The sequence below is a fragment of the Cervus elaphus genome, chromosome 26 (assembly GCF_910594005.1).
Source record: "Cervus elaphus chromosome 26, mCerEla1.1, whole genome shotgun sequence".
Lineage (NCBI taxonomy): Eukaryota > Metazoa > Chordata > Mammalia > Artiodactyla > Cervidae > Cervus > Cervus elaphus.
Genome location: NC_057840.1, coordinates 36,116,396 through 36,137,699, shown reverse-complemented (window position 1 = coordinate 36,137,699; position 21,304 = coordinate 36,116,396). Strand labels below are relative to the sequence as shown.

Sequence of the window (21,304 nt, the reverse complement as noted above, 5' to 3'; positions counted from 1 at the left end):
AGTCAAGAATGACTTCTAAATTTCTGTCTTGAACAAATGATTAGGATCATTCACAAAGACAGAGAATATAAGAGACTTTGGGGGAAAGCTAATGGGTTCAACTACAGATGGAGAAATTAACTTGGTAGAGATGGACCCATTTGAAATGGCAATTCGGAAGTCATTAGCCATCACTGGGAGTGACCAAGTCATGGCAGAAACCCAACTCTAGCAATTTGATGAGTAAATGAGAGGGAAAGATGCTAGGATTTGAGTGTGTATTACATGTTCAGGAGTATTAGCTAAAGTAGAACATAGGATCTGGTAAGAGCTGTTTCAATAAAGAGTGGTCCTAAGTGTGTATTTATGGAAGGGAAAGCTCAAGAACTGGTAGAGAGGGATAGGCTGATAAAGAAAGAAGACAAGATTATTTTAAGACACAAGCCTCCTGAGGAGGCAAAGTGGGGAGAAAATCCATAGCACAGATAGAGGGTGGATATTTCCACAGAGATGAAGAATACTTCCACCAAAGTCGCCATCTCTGAGGCCAGAGTGGTAATGGGAAGGAGGGTGTGGATGTGCCCAAGTCTGAGATGGGGGAGAGAGGAACACAGAGTGGGGTGGACTGGAATTTGAGGGGATTCCCAGCTGAAGACGGCATGCAGGTTTTTTAGATCTAACACAATAGTCTACCTTTCTGAGCAGACGAATTTATGAAAAACATTTTTTAAACTGACAGTTAAAATGTGCTATACAGAGTGAAGTAAGTCAGAAAAAGAAAAACAGATATTGTATATTAACGCGTGTATATGGAAGCTAGAAAAACTGTATTGATGAACCTATTGGCAGGGTGGGAATAGAGACACAGAGGCAGAGAACAGACTTTGGACACAGCGGGGGAAGGAGAGGATGGGAAGAACTGAGAGAATAGCACTGAAGCATATACGTTACCATATACATATACATTACATTACATATACATATACAGTATTGTGTATAATGGGAAGTTGCCGTATAGCACAGGGAACTCAACTTGGTGCTCTGTGACAACCTAGAAGGATGGAATGGGGTAGGGGGTAGGGGGAGGTTTAAGAGGGAGGAGGCATGTGTAAACTTATGGCTGATTCATGTTAATGGATGGCAGAAGCCAGCACAATATTGTAAAGCAGTTATCCTCCAATTAAAAATAAATTTAAAAAAAAGAACTAAAGAAACGTGTTCTTTCACATTTTAAAATGTATCTGTCGTGGCGAATTTCTAAATTTTAAGCAAAATTCAAAGGCTATTGTACAGTGTCATGCTGTCCCCCAAAGATACCAGTTTAAAGATGTGTTTTCCAAAAATTTCTCCCCCAAAGTTTTACTTTTAATTAGAAACAGATAGTATAAAAATCATCTTAAAATTAACATTGGCTACACTCTGTTATCAAATGGTTATAGTTTCACTTTTCTGTAAATTTGTCAACTGGAATAGAATGTTATATCTGTATTTAAATACCTTGGATTCATTCTTTATGATACATGGCTTTGACATAAATATATGGTTTGACACTAAGTCCTTTGGGAAAAAAGATAGGTCTGAAATAGCCATTGTTTAGTGTTTCTATAAAAGGAGCATCTCTTTCAGTATGCAATAAACAACCCACTCCACATCTGCCAGCCTTAGATCTAAGGGGCTGTGAAGAATAGGAACTGAATACTGTAAGTACCGACTCTTGAATGACCTCGGTCACGAGCATCTCCTCACTTTTTAGATGAGCTGGGAAAAAAAGCACCATTAACATTGTTTACATTCTGTGTGAGTTTGCTATAACAAAGTGCAACATACCGGGTACCTTCAAATGAGAAATTTATTATCTCACCGTCCTCAAGGCTAGGCAGCCATGCCACCCTCTGAGACTCTGGGCAGAATTCTTTGACTCTTCCTCATCTCAGGCGTGGCCTGGAGTACATGGGATTCCTCAGTTTGCAGCTGCATTAGTCCAATCTATGCCCCTGTGCCTGATTTCCCCTTTATATAGGGATATTGGTCACATTGGATTAGGACCCCCCCCTCCGGCCATGACCTCATTTTATCTTGATCACTTCTCTAAAGACCCCACTTCCAAATAAGACCACATCCCAAGGTACCTGGGGTTTAGATTTCATGTATCATGGAGGGAGCACACTGTTCAACCCATAATAGGTTCTATTAAGAGCACATCTTAACACCAAGTCAAATACATAGACTCCTTTAAAAGGAACACTTTTGACACTCCATGCTTTGTAATAATCCTATGGATTATTAGTAACGACTAGTAATGACTTTGATCGACATCCTCACAGACATAAAATATCACTTTGGTGGCTGCTTTTGTTCTTCTTCAGTTGTCTTTCCACCACTGGTATTAAAAGATAACATGGAAATATTCAGAATTGAAATTTGATCCTTCGGTTTCTTGTACTCACTTTGGTGGGACTATTAATGAACTAAGATGAGATTACAGAGGCAGAGAGGAAAAAGTAAATGTAATAATACACCCCAGAAACAATTCTTTAGTTGATTTTGTAAAACTAGTTTGGTAATCCTAAGCATACTGATACATTGTTTCCAAATATGCAACTAAAAGATTAAAAAGAAAATCATCATTTCAAAATAAATGGCATTTATTAAGAGTTGGATATGACTGAGCAACCAATGTTTTGGGCTTCCCTGGTGGCTCAGACGGTAAAGAATCTGCCTGCAATGTGGTTTGATCCCTGGGTTGGGAAGATCCCCTGGAGAAGGGAATGACAACCCACTCCAGTATTCTTGCTTGGAGAAGTCCATGGACAGAGGAGCCTGAAGGGCTACAGTTCATGGGATCGCAAAGAATTGGACATGACTGAGCAACTAACATTAACATTAATTTGTTAATAACAGAGATGTAGACATAGCAAAGTTTATGCAGATTGCCAAACATTTTGATAATGTTTATCAAAGTTCCCTCTTTTAGAAATATTTTTTTATTCATACATTTATTTGATAAATATTTTAAAATGTTATTTGGTATGCTTAGCAAGATTCTAGACACTGAGAATGCCACAGTGAACTAAACAGGAGGAGTAACCCTTTCACCATGATGCTTTTATCCCATTTGGGGAGATGGACAGGAGAGAAGGAAAATAGCTCTTCCGTTGAGAATAAGCTGAAGAGGACACAGGATGAAGGAAGGAGATAAGGTAGGAGATTGTTGGGTCATTCAGATGAGAGGACTGGCTTGGACCAAGGTCATAGCTGTGGAAGTGGTAAGAAATGGCTGGATTCTGGGTGAATTTTGAAAATAAAGTCAACAATTTGTTGATGGATCAGCTGTGGAGTATGAACAGAGATGAAGGATAACTCCAGCTTCATCCTGAATAAAACAAATGAGGAGTATGCTTCTTTTAAACTATGTAATGAAAAAGAAGGATTACACGTGAAAGTTGTTAAGAGCAGTTTTTCAAGCAGATTTAAAGTTGAGCCGGAGAGCAATCAAATTAAATAATTAAGGAAATGGAAATACTTATGCTATCTGTCATGGGAAACAGTAAAGAATGGGAACTATTTTCTCTTTTTTGCCAAACAGAGGTGGAAAATAATCACAATAGTGCTGTTTTAAAGGGAGAGAAGGATAAACAGATTATGCATAACATTTTTTTAAATTACTTCACTTGTTTCTGGAGATAGTGGTAATGTCTAATTAAATTTTCTGAATAAGATGACAGAACATTTTAGATGCTGAATTAATTTTCTCTGGCTCCTGTCAGTGGATATAATCACAGCTTTACTCATCTAGTCCAGCTGTTTCGGCATTTTTAGACAGTTTTGTGTGGTGGGCTTCTTGCCAACCATTGGAGGGTAACTTGTTCCATATCTGTAGGTCAACCTCACTTCCCTTCCCACTCTCCTCTCTGTTCCTGTTGTTTGGTTTATTGTTCCTGCCCACCAGATAACCGGCAGAGCATGTGAACATGCTCGACTGGTCCCGGGATGGGATGTCTCCCCACTCCCTATCTCTCAGCCTGTCATATAGCTCCCACCTGGAACTCATGGAAACCAGAGGTGGGAGTGATTTATCTCGCTTGCCCTAGAAGTGAGGGGCCTTTGTGTAAACAGAAGTGATGAAGTACACAGAATACACCTTGAGATCCAGCCTTTGCCTTGAGACGTCTTTATGTACTGCACAGAAGGCCATCTGGGGAATATCTCAGGCCGTGACCACACATCATGGTCAGCAAGTCTGATCATGCCCGACAGCCTGTGTGTTTCAACTTGAGTGAAGCATTATCTGTGCTCCAGACTCTTTCTTTAGGTCTTTTCCAGTTCAGTTTTATTGGTATCGCTAGATATGTAGGAAACACGAATTTTAAAGCCTGAGATATGTATTTAGCAATTTAAAGTAAAATGCCCTAAGTTTTACATTATTAAATGCACAGACATGGCCACAGGAGGACATGGTGTGAGTGGGGCTGATTTGTGTCTATTTCAATGTATATGTATACACATATGCATCAGTATTTCTATACATTTCAAAATGATCACTGCAATAGTTATTGTTACCATAAAAAGACATTACATAGTTATCAACTATTTTCCTCACACTGTACATTTCACACCTATGACTCATTTATTTTCTAAATAGAAGTTTGTACCTCTTATGATCCCTCACATATTTTTCTCCTTCCAAAATCCCTCTTCCCTCTTGCAACCACCTGTTTGTTCTGTATATCTGTGAATCTGTTTCTGTTTTGTTATGTTTGTTCATTTGTTTTGTTTTTGTTTTTTCTTTAGATTTCACTGATAAGTGAAATCATACAGTATCTGTCTTTCTCTGTCTGATTTATTTCACTCAAACATAATACTCTCTGGATCCATCCATGTTGTCCTAAATGGAAAATAATTCATTATTTTTTACAGCTGAGTAAAATATATTCCATTGTATGTTTACCACATCTTAATTCATCTCTTGATGGGCACAAACTAGAATAAATAATTCTAGGATGTGTATTGAAAGACAAAAGACTCTGAATAGTCCAAACAATCCTGAGAGAGAACAAAACTGGAGGCATCATACGCTCTGATTTCAGACTATACTACAAAGCTACAGTAATCAAAACGGTATGGTACTGGCACAAAAACAGGCACATAGATTAGTAGAACAGAATAGACAGCCCATGAATTTGAGCAAACTCTGGGAAATAGTGAAAGACAGGGAAGGCTGGCATGCTGCAATCCACAGGGTGGCAAAGAGTTGGACATGACCTAGCAATTGAACACACACACACAGAGTCCATAAATGAATGCACATTTCTATAGGAAATTAATCTATGATAAAGGAGGTAAGGATATACAATGGAAGAATGACAGATACTTCAACAAATAGCTTTGAGAAAACTGGACAACTACATGCAAAAAAATCAAATTGGACTACTTTCTCATGTCATACATGAAAATAAATCTAAAATGGGTTAAAAGCCTAAATGTAAAACTTGAAATCATAAGATTTCTAGAAGAAAACATAGGCAATCCACTCACTGACATCATTCTTAGTAGTTTTTTTTTTTTTTTTTTTTGATATGTCTCCTTGGAGAAAGGAGATAAAAGCAAAAGTAAACAAATGGGACTATATCAAACTAAAAATCCTTTATATAGTGAAGGAAATGATCAACAAACTGAAAAGATCAACTACTGAATGGGAGAAGATACTTGCAAATGATGTGTCTGAGAGAGGGTTAATATCCAAAATATACAAAGAACTCATACAACTCAATATCCAAAAAACAACATGATTGAAAAATGGGCAGAGGATCTGAATAGATGTTTCCCAAAGAAGATATACACATTGCCAATATGCACATGAAAAATGCTCAACATTGCTAATCATCAAGGAAATGCAAATCAAAACCACAGTGAAATATCACCTCACACCTGTTAGAATGGCAATTATGATTTCTATATAGTTTTAAAAATGTGAGAATTCCTTAAATTTTCATTTCATAACAAGTAGTTATGCCCTTTTTCCTCAAAATTATTCTCATATTCCTTTTTCTCCTGAGTATTGCAATTTTCTGAAAGTGAAAGTTGCTCAGTCATGTCTGACTCTTTGCAACCCCGTGGACTATACAGTCCATGGAATTCTCCAGGTCAGAATACTGGAGTGGGTAGCCTTTCTCTTCTCCAGGGGATCTTCCCAACCCAGGGATTGAACCCAGGGCAATTTTCTAGGGGCATAAATCAACATGTGGCATAGAAAATATGATCTTCCTATATGAGTGAAAATATGAAAGTAATGGTCAATAAGAATTTAACATGTACTAGCACTTATAGACTAGTAAATGGTCACAAGTTATTCTCATACACACAATGATAGAGAATAGATTATTTTTCCCCAATACAGGCAATGCTCAATAAAAGTTATGCCTAAGATCCCCGTGTTTTCTCAGATTTCATAAAGTTGAAGGAGAAATATTTGGTCTCCTTTAAGTTCTAAGAGTAAAGGAATAGATCTCATTGTATGACATTAAAGGGGCTGCAAAAATAAAGGAGGAGGAGAAAAAAATTAGATAAAAATACTCTGTGAGGCCTGTTCCACTCATGAGTTAACTGCCAAGGTCACAGCCAGGATATGCACTTTCCCTGAGTTTCAGAGACTTTAGACAATCCTCTGACAGCCAAAACTTAAGGCTTAAGCCTAGTTTGAGGAGAGCTTCTAGAAGGAAGTAGCTAAGGAAGCCAAGTACCTCTTATTTTTTGTTTTCTCCATCTCCCTCTCCCCTCAGTCAGGATATTTCATTCTTTGAGATTCATCATGAATCTAAGATTCATGATGAATATCTGTATAATATCTAAATGTGATTTCCAGAGCCAAGAGTATACTTCTTCCAAACACCATACAAAACTAAGAGCTTATTGTAATTTTATCTTAATAAAAAAATAGATAGCTATGGTCTTAAAATGTGCCCGGTAGATTTCTGTCTAGTGCTTGAAACTGCACATTGTCAAGCCATGGGAACAAACCACATTATCTCTATTTTCCATTAAGTCAGACTCCAGTGAATTACCCTCATTTCTATCTCTTCATTTTGGCCTCTAGCACCATGACCTGAATCCTACAAAGAAATCAGATTGACGCTGTGAATACTTATATATATATATATATATGACAAGAGAGGCATTTTTAGATGAGAGGTTTTCTATTAAAAGATTGTTTCAAAAGTAAATGCACTGTTGTCACGATATTAAAGGTCCCTTCTAGTTGACCATTCAGTTCAGCTCAGTCGCTCAGTTGTGTCTGACTCTTTGAGACCCCATGAATTGCAGCACGCCAGGCTTCCCTGTCCATCACCAACTCCTGGAGTTCACTCAAACTCGTGTCCATCAAGTCGGTGATGCCATCCAGCCATCTCCTCCTCTGTCGTCCCCTTCTCCTCCTGCCCCCAATCCCTCCCAGCATCAGGGTCTTTTCCAATGAGTCAACTCTTCGCACGAGGTGGCCAAAGTACTGGAGTTTCAGCTTCAGCATCAGTCCTTCCAATGGACACCCAGGACTGATCTCCTTTAGGATGGACTGGTTGGATCTCCTTGCAGTTGACCATTAGCTATACATAAATGGTACTTTATACAAAACGGGAGAGCAAGACTGTCCAATAATTACTAGGACTTCTTATTCTAGTATAATTTTTGGTAACATCTTTTGATAAATAAAGTGACCTTATGCAGCATGTATGTTATGTAAAACTGGATAAAATTTGTAGAAATATCAAGATCATTTTCTGGGATTCATTTTTGCAAGCTCTTTGCAGTCAGAGGTTTGTTTTCTTCCTCTTTTACTGGTTGAGGTATTAAGTCTCAAGAATTTATTACATACTAGGTTTTCTAATCCTGAGTGTTGAAATATAATAGTTGCATATTATAAATTACATAAGCATTTTTTATTTTAAAGAAAAATATTTTGTCCAGTTTCTAGTTAGTCTGCTAACAGTCATCAGACTGCATCTCTTTACTTTGGGTAGGAAGATACTGGTGAAAAAATTTTCAGAAGCAACTCATACTTCCTATAAATAAAGAAAACTTTGCTTTGTGTCCTTATTTTGCTTCATATCATTATCTCTCCAAGATTCCAAAAGGTAACCTGCAGATAAGCATCACATATCTCTGTTGAGACGTATATCTATGGGTGAGGCGCTGTTCTTCGTATTATGTATAAAAACATATATTCAACTTCCTTGTCCTCCAGAAGTCCATGGTCTGAATTCCTGAGGACACAGACTTGTGAATAACCAACTGTAATGCAGTATGATTAATATAATCTGAACCATGCGCTAACACAAAAGAAGTGATTTAATTCCAGCTGGAAAACTGGAAAAGATAATGTAAGACTGTGTCGTAAAACTGACCAGAAATTTGCTAAATGGGAAAGTAGGAAAGTGAGAGTATTCTAGATATCTATGTTCTTGCGATAAAACCTACCTGCTTTTTTTTTCCCCGTGTGCAGGCTAGAAACTTCATTCATTTCTTCAACAAGTTTTTAATGAGTTCCTACTGTGAATAAGACACTCAGAAACAAGATGCTTCTCTGTGTTGCATTGTAGTCTGGGATTGCCAAGAACCTGGAGATAATTTTTCTTTTCTCATCATATATGCACTTCATTTTAAGAACCATTAGTATGGGCATAGGGCAAAGATCATTTTTTAAGAAAACTTTATTCATTCATTCATTCAGTCAGTCAGCCAACAATATTTGTGGAGTGCCTGCCCTGTGCTCAATAATGTTTAGTAGAAAACACTTACCTGGAAGGAAGGATTCAAGAATCACGTCTGTCCGGACAATTTTTTAAACAACAGGGGAGTTGGGATTGAGTTTGGTGAATGGCCACAGTCAGGAAGAAAGGAGAGCGAGAGAGAAGTAAAAGAGGCCTGTGAACCAGGCAGGCTGATCAAAAGGGCTTGGGGAGAACCAGCTCAAGGAGAGGCCAACAAGTCCTCAACCACCACCCCTGCTGGTGCCAACAAGGCCCAGTGCAGTGGGATGAGGGGTCACTGGCTTGTTCAGAGGCCAGTGCTGGTCTGGAGGCCACTTCTAGGAGCAGTGAAAGGGGCCGGGAGCATGTGGAGGACAGATAGTGATGCAGGAGAACACAAATGAGGGGCAGAGGTGGGGTGAAGACAAAGTGGTCTTCAGGGACTTCCCTGGTGGTTCAGCGGTTAGGACTCCACACATCCACTGCAGGGGGCCCAAGTTCAAATGCTGGTCGGGGAACTAAGATCTCACATGTCTCGTGACATGGCGAAAAAAAAGAAAATACTCTTCAAAGTAACAGAAAATGAAATCGCTCAGTCGTGTCTGACTCTGCGACTCCATGGACTGTAGCCCACCAGGCTCCTCCATCCATAGGATTTTATAAGCAAGAGTACTGGAGTGGGTTGCCATTTCCTTCTCCAGGGGATCTTCCCAACCCAGGGATCGAACCCAGGTCTCCTGCATTGCAGGCAGACCCTTTACCGTCTGAGCCACCACCTGTGTATGTTTAAAGGCATAAGGGATGGATGCAATTTATCTTTTATTTCTGGCGTCCAATTTCTTGGACTCTTTATTGTTTTGTGAAAATTCCCTGCCTTGTTTAATTTTTAAAATATGGCTGCAGTTAACACAATATGTGAAAACCCCCATTTGTATTTGCTTGCAGAATGTATCATGTATTTATTAACTTTTTCCCTCATTATTTCACTGTTATTATTAGGATACAAATGGACATTTTAAAAGACAAATAGACCATGTTTTTAATGATAATATATCAGTTCAGTTCAGTTCAGTCGCTCAGTCGTGTCCGACTCTTTGCAACCCCATGAACCACAGCACGCCAGGCCTCCCTGTCCATCATCAACTCCACAATTTTGACTGTTATCATATTGAATATTTTTCATTAAAAAAGGCTCATTTTATTCCTAATAATTTTGTTTAAATGCTTAGCATATAAAGTCACTATTACGTTTTTGCTGTATAAATAGTAAGCAGTGTGAATAGTGGAATTTAAAAGAGAAAGTTTGAAAATGAAAACTCTGTTATTTTTGAACATGTATTTCACAGCATGAGAACAAATTATTCAGCTATTCATTTTATAAAGAGAAAAATGCATTTAAAATTAGAATTGTACCATTCAGAGACAGTAATTCATGCAGTCATAAGAGAAATATAAATGTGCCATTATCAGTGGGTGGAGAAAAAAATCATGTTTCAATAAAACATCTGGTGATTAAATATCTCTGAAAAAAACTTTCTAGAAAAGAAAGAAAGACAATTGAAAGTCAGGTATACAACATTAGGCTTTTAACATGATCAGGGAGAATTAGAAAATTACAGAGCATGAATCAGCTATAGACTTCTTTAAAATTCATCTTCTGTGAGAAATCTGAGGTTACCTAACTTCCATTGACCATCAGCTTTAGCATCACTTTTTTTGCTTTCTTCTGAGCCAAGAGATACCTTAACCCAAGATTTCATAAACTCTAGTATATGTGTGTGTGCTAAGTCGTTTCAGTCATGTCCAACTCTTTGCGGCCCTGTGGACTGAAGCCCTGCAGGCTCCTCTGTCCATGAGATTCTCCAGACAAGAATACTGGAGTGAGTTGCCATGCCCTCCTTCAGGAGATCTTCTTGACTCAGGTATCAAACCTAGGTCTCAATAGGTCTCAATCAAACGTTGCATTGCAGTCAGATTCTCCACCATCTGAGCCACCAGGGAAGCCCAGATATTATGATAACTTTTGTAAAATAATAAAAATTCCCCATGGATTAAGTATGGGCTTATTTTTCCAGTAGTGGCGTAGATTTGCCCTGATCAGCTTGTACTCTTGAGCTTACAATCCTTTGGGTTCAATGCCACGCGGTGAGAGAAGGTTTGCAGGATTTGCCAGCTTGTGAAGCAGAATGGTTGTGGCCAGCTAACCCACTGGAGAGTCAATCTGCCACCCTGGCCGAGCCAACAGTGTCCCCACAGCAGGTCCCTAAGCTAACGAGGTTACCTTGGAGAGAATGTTCGTGGAAACTTGGCACCTGCCTCAGTCCAGCAGTGTGCTCACTCAGGTAAAGAGGCTGCTCCAGTTTCTCTGGGGTACCTCCTGTTCCCTGCTTACATCCTGTTTTAACCTCTATCTTATCTTTTATGCTAATAGCACCCTCTTTTCTTCCTTTATCCCACACCATCTCTCTCTTGTCAACACTCCCTCTCTATGGACTTCCCCTGGTGGTCCAGTGGTTAAGAATCCAGCTGCCAATGCAGGGGAGACAGGTTCGACCCCTGGTCTTGGAAGATTCCTCATGGTGTAGAGCATCTAAGCCCATGGGCCACAATTGCTGAAGCCCAAGCACCCTAGAACCCCTGCTCTGCAACAAGAGAAGCCACTGCAATTAGAAGCCAGGCACCACAATTAGAGTAGACCCCGCTCACCACAACTAGAAAAAGCCCATGGAGCAGCAACCAGGCTCCAGCACAGCCAAAAATAAATAAAGAATGAAAGGAAGAAAAATTTAAAAAATACTCCCTTTCTAAACAACATCGGTGTGTATGTAAAAACCCAAACAGGAGGTTTTTGAATGTTTAGTTTATCTCCAAAGGGTCATTTTTCTCTTTGCATCTGTCAAAAGGTGATTGCCAATCACATCCTCAATAAAGGACTTGGATATTTAGATGTTTTTCACCAGATTTCACCTCAGTGAGTACCAAATGTCTGCCAGAGAGTGAGAGAAGCATTTTTTGCATTAATTCTTTTTTTAAAATTTTATAGCGGAAACCCCCAATGGTGGTGGATGATCTTTTTGAAGACATGAAAGATGGTGTGAAGCTACTTGCTCTGCTGGAAGTCCTGTCTGGGCAGAAACTGGTAAGGATGTTTTCTGTGACCACATTTGTCAAATTGTTCCCATTTGGAATTTGGGGAGTGTAGATTGGGGAGTGTAAAGGGTGCTTCTCATGTAAAAGTTTTTCTCTTTTGTAGTTGGTAATTCATAGGAAACACTAATCTATCGGTCACTTCTGGGAGCAAGGAATAAATTTTCTTTCTTGTTCCCGGACACCTGTAGTAGCTTTGAAACATTATGTATAGTAGTAGCAACTTACAAGTAAAGGTAAAGAGCTTCATCAATAATCAGTCCCGGTTAACTGCTGCATCTGTATGGTATCCAGGAAGATAAGTTGGAAATTAATATCTAACACATTTTAAGTGCTTATTTTCCATTTGGAAAGGATTGTTGGTCCAGTTGTTCCCATAGTATTGAAAATTAAGCTTGAAAGCAACATGGCATTTTTCATCCATTGGTAGACATTCTCCATCATCATTTGTAATGGGAACAGCGTGTTCAGAATCATTTGATTCTATGTTCGGCAGAACTAGCAGAGTGAAAAACAAATAGCCACTGACCTATAAAATGTCTTTTTCTTCATTACTAAAATAATAAAATATTTAGTTCTTTCTGGCTTATGTTTTTTTTTTTTTTTTCATTTTGGGATAGTAGAGAAGTAAGTAGTTTGCAAACATAAATTATTTATGTGACATTTCCCATAAGTTTTAAAAGGAGCTCGGGAAATAATCTTCAGAATATTGTATAACACACTAGACACAGTGTCCAAAATTAGATGTACTTATTTTTTCTTAATCTGTTGCATCTTGACAAAGAGCTGCTCAATCATTATTACTTGGATAATTGAGGTTTTTAAAGTGTTTTTGCCTGGTCATAAATTTCCAGTTCATTTCATGTGGGAGTCTTCAACATAGCTTTTATAAATGTAAGACAGTTGTTTGTTGGAAAATACAAACTGATAATTTTGTATAAGTCATAATCTACTTGCATTCATATTATAGCAGAGGCTTCTGGTGACCCATCTCAGCTCACCTCTGACCTAGCCACGGCAGAGGCGAACAAGACCCATACCCTCCATTAGCATCTCAACTCAAGTTCTGGCAACATTTGTTTGAATTTCTGTCCTCAGGGCTTTTATTAAAGCTGTAGGTTGCACAAGGCAACCCTAAAGTGTGGGAAAGTTAATGGTTTCAAAGGGGATGGATGGGAGTCTATGAATTAAAAACTCCAGCCTGGCATTTGTAGGAGGGACAATTTCAAGGCTTATTTCACACATCAGGGAGTGCTCCATTGGATCCTCAGCAGAGCTGAGCCCCAGTTGCCTGCTGAGGAGACCCTCAACAGCACACCGTACTATTATAGATTATTGTTAATTGATTTTTCTTGCTTCCTTCTCTCACTTTCCATGCATCCTCACTCTTGCTACCTGGGATCATCTTCCCAGTCATTGCATGCACCATGTTCTTATCTCAGGCTCCGTTTTGGGAGAAATCAAACAAGACACATGTGACAATCCAATTTGGAATCAACAGATGTATGCATGAGCTAAATTGGATTAGCATTAGGATGCCTCCTTAATGGCCAGGTGTGACTAGCTATCTTCATGTATCCTCCTGAATTAAGCTATTTACTTACATGAAGGAAACTTCATTACAATTCACACAAGATTTAAGAAGTGTCTCATTCAAAGTGTCATTATAATTGTGCCACTGTACTTGGCCAACAGTATACAGAAACCTTGATGGGCATTAACTGCCAAGCTAAATGAGTCTAGAGAAAGTATACATTTTGACATAATAATTCTACTTCTGTTTAAGTGCCCTGCCCATTCAGTCATGGTAAGAATTTTAGAATCTTGAAGCTAGAAGCAATTTCAGAAAGAATCTCTGCATTCTTATTTAACATAGAGGAAACTGGGGCATAGAAATACAGTTTCTGGTTTAAATTTCAACGTTCAAAAAAAGAAGATCATGGCATCCAGTCCTATCACTTCATGGCAGATAGATGGCAAAAATGTGGAAACAGTGTCGCATTTCATTTTCTTGGACTCTAATATCACTGCAGACAGTGACTCCAGCCATGAAATTAAAAAGTCGCTTGCTCCTTGGAACAATAGCTGTGACAAACCTAGACAGTGTATTAAAAAGCAGACACATCACTTTGACCACAAAGGTCCATCTAGTCAAAGCTACAGTTTTTCTAGTAGTCATGTATGGTTGTGAGAGTTGGACAGTAAAGAAGGCTGAGTGCTGAACAATTGATGATTTCAAACTGTGCTGCTAGAGAAGACTTGAGAGGCCCTTGGACTGCAAGGAGATCAAACCAGTCAATCCTAAAGGAAATCAACCCTGAATATTCATTGGAAGGACTGTTGCAGAAGCTAAAGCTCTAGTACTTTGGTCACCTGATGCAAAGAACTGAATCATTGGAAAAGATCCTGCTGCTGGGAAAGATTGAGAGCAAGAGGAGAAGGGGACGACAGAGGATGAGATGGTTGGATGGCAACACTGACTCAATGGACATGAATCTGAGCAAACTCTTGGAGATGATAGTGAAGGACAGGGAAGCCTGGCTTGCTGCAGGTCATGGGGTCGCAAAGAGTCGGACATGACTTAGTGACTGAACAGCAACAAAATTAATTAATTAATTATTTTGGCTGTGCCATGTAGCATGCAAGATCTTAGATCCCAGACTAAGGATCAAATCCATGTCCCCCTTCAGTGGAAGCACGGTGTCTTAACCACGGGACTTCCAGGGAAGTCACTTTCATTATTTATTTCTATTAAACCCTTCAAAATTCAGAATTGCATAAAAGGAAATTACTCTGAAATTATAAATAAATCTTGGTGATTGTTATTTAAATTTTGTACATGTGGACATTTTGATCCAGGACCACATTAAGATGAAAAGCATCATTTAAGGGGCTGAGTATCTGAGGCATTCTTATAGAGCTTTCAAAAGGAGAACGTGAACAAAAGCATTTCCCTCAGGAGTGTTAGCAGAGTTCAGGAACTCTATAATTATCTCATACGTAGAACTCTATTAAGAACACTATACTTAACGTCATGATTCAGATAGCCTAGGACTCTGGCTTTGGCCATGATCTTCTGGGAAATGCAGCCAAACGCCTTAATATTATCATCAGCATCTCAATGTAAGAGAAGAATCTCAATATCTTAGTTTCTTTTAATAACCTACTGTGACTCTCTTATCTGTGATTTTATTTCAGGTACTAGGGAATTTAAAATTTTGAGAATTATTATCCTTGGATTTCTCTACATCACTTGATTATTATTTGTAGAACATTTATTCTTTGAATGGATCCATGATTATATATCTTTAATCACACATAAAGATAGGAATACTAAATTTAATTTTATACTCAGGTTTTTTTTTTAAAAAATGTGAAGAATTGCTGTTGAAAAATTTAAAATAGTAGAAGCAAGATGAATAGAGCCTAAGGACTGCAGAGAAATTTATTTCTTATCTATTTTGTTAATCTTCTGTATAGTGCTTTTCAAGACTCTAACACTCTGAATTCAAGAAGAGTCTGAAAAGCCACTTAAAAGTACACAGTGGGCATTCTTAGGAAATTGGGAGCATCACAGGCTCCTGTGCATCCATCAGGTGACTGTGTTAAGCATCAGTCATATATTTATAGTAGAACTTGTGTGTAACTGGGTTTAGCATTATCTATTGACCATTCAGCTAACGTATCTGGAGTTGCTATTATGGATAAGGCATTGCCTTTTGCCCTCTAAGAACAAAGATAAATGAGGTATGGTTTGTGCCCTCAAAGAGCTTGTAGCCTAGTAGGGAGGATCATTGTGTTAGTTAATGGCAGGTCAATTGTGTTAAAATTGATGCAAATTATGAGATAGTTGCCATGGTGTAGGAGAGCAGGAGGATGAGATGAAGGGTTATGTTGAGGGATCTGGCTTTCGTTCTTAATTTCTGGGTCCTGACTTGGCTTTAGTTGCAGGTTCCTAGATGCTTTTCACATTTCAAAAGATAATTAATCAAATAGCTAAGTAAATGAGCCATGCAAGAAAATAATAAATTTTTTAAAAATGTTAAATACATTTTCTATTTAACTATTTGTTTAAAATCATATCATAGGAATCACCTGTTATGTTATTAAATGGAAATGAAAAGATATTTGGTTTTGAGCTCTAACAGGAAATTGTTTAATATAGAGTTTTGGTGTCACAAAGAAGAGGCCAGTCTATCAGGTGTGCAGTCATGGACTTGTTATCCTCTCAGACCCTGTAAATGTAATGCTACTGACTTCATTCAAATTATTTTGAGTTTTAAAATGAACAGTGCGGCACATAGAAGTCACTGATTATTTTATTATATTTATTAAAATATGTATTAATCTTTTACATTCTGCTACATTAAATGCAAGTAACTTAGTATCCTTGTACCAGATCATATTGTTTTGTGCAGAACAGTTTCTTTCTCACATTCCTACTTTTTAACCTTGACTCATATAAACTGTGTGAGCTTCCCAGGTGGTGCTAGTGGTAAAGAACCCTCCTGCCAATGCAGGAGACATGAGAGACGTGGGTTCGATTCCTGGGTTGGGAAGATCCCCTAGAGTAGGAAATGGCAACCTACTCCAGTTTTCTTTCGTGCAGAATCCCATGGACAGAGGAGCCTGGCGAGCTACAGTCTGTAGGGTAGCAAAGAGTCAGGCACGACTGAAGTGACTTGGCATGCATGCAGATGCACCAGCATTTGGTCACTCAAACGCAGAAATGTCACTAACACTGTCAGTAACTTTCATGTTGGTATGACTGAAAAAAAAAAGTAAGTAACCAACAGTACTTTTTTTAAGACTTTATTTTTCAGAGCAGTTTTAGGTTCATGACAAAATTGAGAGGAAAGGAGAGAGATTTCCCATGTTTCTCCTGCCCCCTTACATGCACCAAGAGGACTTTTCATAAAAATACTTCCTAACTTACAAGGGGAACAGTCTCAATAGACAGCATAGGAATTTTGTGAATTTCTAACCTTAGGCATACAGAAACCTTAAGGTAAAGTGCATTCATAAGCTGAGAATGAATGTTTATTCATTGAGTCAATTATACACCTTCCAAGTGCTGTGGGGATAATGCCCCTGTGGGTATCGGCTAACCTTTATAGAAATTGAGTAATGTTGGCTGTTCTCAAACATTCTTCAAGAATGCTTTGGATCCATTTAAATAGCTTTTATAACTGTCGTTTTAATGTGTGCATTTTTACTTATTCTTGTCTTTCTCCCTTTCATAGCCGTGTGAACAAGGACGCCGGATGAAGCGAATTCATGCCGTGGCGAACATTGGCACAGCACTGAAGTTCCTTGAAGGGAGGAAGGTAAGAGAAACGGAGACAAAAGAAGAAGGCGTGGGCATACTAATATTTTCAATATTGACTTTGGGGTAGAAATACAGCATGCAATCTCTACAACATAAAAGTGTGGTATTATTGTAAAATCATTTTAGACTGGCAGAAGTGGCAAAAAAAGGCACAGAGATGTCATGTCTGTACTCTAGTCAGCTTTCTCTAATGTGAAGAACTTATTTATATACATGGTACATATATGGAGGGCTTCCCAGGTGGCGCAGTGGTAAAGAATTGGCCTGCCAATGCAAGAGAATCAAGAGACTCAGGTTCAATCCCTGGGTCAGGAAGATCCCCGCAGGAGGAAATGGCAACCCACTCCTGTATTTTTGTCTGGAAAAATTCCATGCACAAGAAGATCCTAGCAGGGACATGAAGAGTCCATGGGGTCGCAAAGAATCAGACATGACTGACCCCACACACACACACGCAGTACATAGGAAACACTAGGCTATTGGTCACTTATGCATATATGTAATACATATAACATATATGTAGCATGTGTAGCATATATGTAATATAGTAGAGCTATCAAATGAGAAAATTAAAATTAATATGATACTGTCAAGTAAAGCGTAGAAACTAATCTCACTTCATCATTTTTTTTCTCCAGTGTCTTATTTCTATTCCAGGATACATTCCAGTAACACACCTTGTCTTCATTCAATTGTTGTTGCTCCTTTATCTTTTCCATTCTACAACTTTGTCTTTCTGTGTTTTTCATGATCTTGATGATAACTGCTAGGCAGTTATTTTTCAGAATGTCTCTGTTTGGTTTGTATAATATTTTCTCATGATTAGATTGAGGTTGTTCATTTTTGGCAAGAATTCCAAGGAAATGATATATTCTTCTCGGTATATCATATTAGAAGGGACAGGATTCTATCGTGTCTTATTGCTGGTGATGCTACCCTCAACTACTTGATAAAGTCACCTGCTGAGTTGTTTTTTTTTTTTATGGTGAAACCACTACTTTTCCATTTATAATTGAGAAATAATTTAGGGAAGATAATTGAGATTATGCTAATATTCTTCTCCTCAAGCTTTTGCTAACTGATTTTAGTATCAGCTGCCTTCAATAATACTTCTGTGCTGTTCACTTAATGATGAGTTTGTTTTTCCCTCATTTCTTTCATACTTATTAATTGGAATTGTTATTAAGACAAAGCGACCTTTCTTCTGCCCCATTTATTTATTCAATTGCTTACTTACTTCATTGTGGACTCATGTATATTTATTTTATTCTATGGTTTTAATCCAACATGAGTACTATTGTTGTTGTTGTTGTTGTTGTTTTGTTGCTTAAATTTTTCTACCTTTGGCCATTAAGAGTTCCCTCGTGCTGACTCCTGTACTCTTGTGACATGGACCCATTCTTTTATAAGCATTTCCTTCTTTTCTAGAACTAAAGCTTTTCCAGGTTTATCTTTTTTTTTTCTTTTTTTTTTTCATTTATTTTTATTAGTTGGAGGCTAATTACTTCACAACATTGCAGTGGGTTTTGTCATACATTGGCATGAATCAGCCATAGAGTTACACGCATTCCCCATCCCGATCCCCCCTCCCACCTCCCTCTCCACCCGATTCCTCTGGGTCTTCCCAGTGCACCAGGCCCGAGCACTTGTCTCATGCATCCCACCTGGGCTGGTGATCTGTTTCACTTTAGATAATATACATGCTGTTCTCTCGAAACATCCCACCCTCGCCTTCTCCCACAGAGTTCAAAAGTCTGTTCTGTACATCTGTGTCTCTTTTTCTGTTTTGCATATAGGGTTATCATTACCATCTTTCTAAATTCCATATATATGTGTTAGTATGCTGCAATGTTCTTTATCTTTCTGGCTTACTTCACTCTGTATAAGGGGCTCCAGTTTCGTCCATCTCATTAGAACTGATTCAAATGAATTCTTTTTAACGGCTGAGTAATATTCCATGGTGTATATGTACCACAGCTTCCTTATCCATTCGTCTGCTGATGGGCATCTAGGTTGCTTCCATGTCCTGGCTATTATAAACAGTGCCACGATAAACACTGGGGTGCACGTGTCTCTTTCAGATCTGGTTTCCTCGGTGTTCATGCCCAGAAGTGGGATTGCTGGGTCATATGGCAGTTCTATTTCCAGTTTTTTAAGAAATCTCCACACTGTTCTCCATAGCGGCTGTACTAGTTTGCATTCCCACCATCTTATATTTCCCCTACCCCAGACCTGGAATCAACCTCTTCTCTAATGAGGCTTTGTTCCTTTCATTAGTGAATAGCATTTAGAAATCAAGATTTAGGTGCTGTGGGTGTTCATTGCTACTGAAGTTTCATTGCCCCAGGCCCACATACAGTTCTAGAGATGTGTATGTTTACTGATCTGGATATACACACATATCTATGTTTCTCTCTCTCTCTCTCTCTCTGTGTTTAGCTTGTCCTATTATAGATGTGTGTAAACCATTACTTCACACTGACAATTCTGATTTCAGTACAACACTGTAAGATCCATTTCATACTGATTCTTTTCTGTTTTCTCTGAAAATGAGAAACCTGGCTCTCATTTCCAATATATTCTTTTCTTTTTCACCCCTAGTATATATACACAAAGTAGTTTCAGAACTACTTTTGTTAACCCACATTCTATAAGTTACAGGTCTACTAACTGGAGAATAGTATTTGTGTACAGTTCTTTTGGTCTTCAGCATTACAATATCCAGTCGAAAGACTGCTGTCCAAATTTCCTTAGGTTACTTCTGTTCTCCACATCCCTTTCAGTGTGATTATGTTTGAACAAAGCTAGTGGATGTGATGGGATTCCAGCTGAGCTGTTTCAAATCCTGAAAGATGATGCTGTGAAAGTGCTGCACTCAATATGTCAGCAAATTTGGAAAACTCAGCAGTGGCCACAGGACTGGAAAAGGTCAATTTTCATTCCAATCGTTAAGAAAGGCAATGCCAAAGAATGCTCAAACTACCGCACAATTGCCCTCATCTCACACGCTAGTAAAGTAATGCTCAGAATTCTCCAAGCCAGGCTTCAGCAACACGTGACCTTCCAGATGTTCAAGCTGGTTTTAGAAAAGGCAGAAGAACCAGAGATCAAATTGCCATCATCCGCTAGATCATCAAAAAAGCAAGAGAGTTCCAGAAAAACATCTATTTCTGCTTTATTGTGTGGATCACAATAAACTGTGGAAAATTCTGAAAGAGATGGGAATACCAGACCACCTGACCTGCCTCCTGAGAAATCTGTAAGCAGGTCAGGAAGCAACAGTTAGAACTGGACATGGAACAACAGACTGGTTCCAAATAGGGAAAGGAGTGCGTCAAGGCTGTATATTGTCACCCTGCTTATTTAACTTATATGCAGAGTACATCATGAGAAACGCTGGGCTGGAGGAAGCACAAGCTGAAATCAAGATTGCCAGCAGAAATACCAATAACCTCAGATATGCAGATGACACCACCCTTATGGCAGAAAGTGAAGAAGAACTAGAGAGCTTCTTGATGAAAGTGAAAGAGGAGAGTGAAAGAGTTGGTTTAAAGCTCAACATTCAGAAAACTAAGATCATGGCATCCAGTCCCATCACTTCATGGCAAATAGATGGGGAAACAGTGGAAACAGTGGCTGACTAGTTTTTTGGGCTCCAAGCTCACTGCAGATGGTGATTGCAGCCATGAAATTAAAAGACACTTACTCCTTGGAAGGAAAGTGATGACCAACCTAGACAACCTATTAAAAAGCAGAGACATTACTTTGTCAACAAAGGTCCATCTAATCAAGGTTATGGTTTTTCCAGTAGTCATGTATGGATATGAGAGTTGGACTATAAAGAAAGCTGAGCACTGAAGAATTGATGCTTTTGAACTGTGGTGTTGGAGAAGACTCTCTTCTTTTTTTTTTTGGAGAAGACTCTTGAGAGTCCCTTGGACTGCAAGGAGATCCAACCAGTCCATCTTAAAGGAGATCAGTCCTGGTTGTTCATTGGAGGGACTGATGTTGAAGCTGAAACTCCAGTACTTTGGCCACCTGATGCGGAGAACTGACTCATTTGAAAAGACCCTGATTCTGGGAAAGATTGAAGGCAGGAGGAGAAGGG

The 21,304-nt window shown here is 38.7% G+C and overlaps 1 protein-coding gene across 3 annotated transcripts in view; it reads left to right on the top strand.

Moving 5' to 3' along the window:
• The window catches only part of SYNE1 (spectrin repeat containing nuclear envelope protein 1), a 482,339-nt gene that overhangs the window by 99,172 nt on the left and 361,863 nt on the right, over positions 1–21,304 (top strand). For all 3 annotated transcript variants that reach the window (XM_043888326.1, XM_043888327.1, XM_043888325.1), the window contains exons 4-5: positions 11,764–11,859; positions 17,111–17,194. In XM_043888326.1, coding sequence (XP_043744261.1) covers positions 11,764–11,859; positions 17,111–17,194 — 180 coding nt within the window. The remainder of the gene's footprint in view (positions 1–11,763; positions 11,860–17,110; positions 17,195–21,304) is intronic.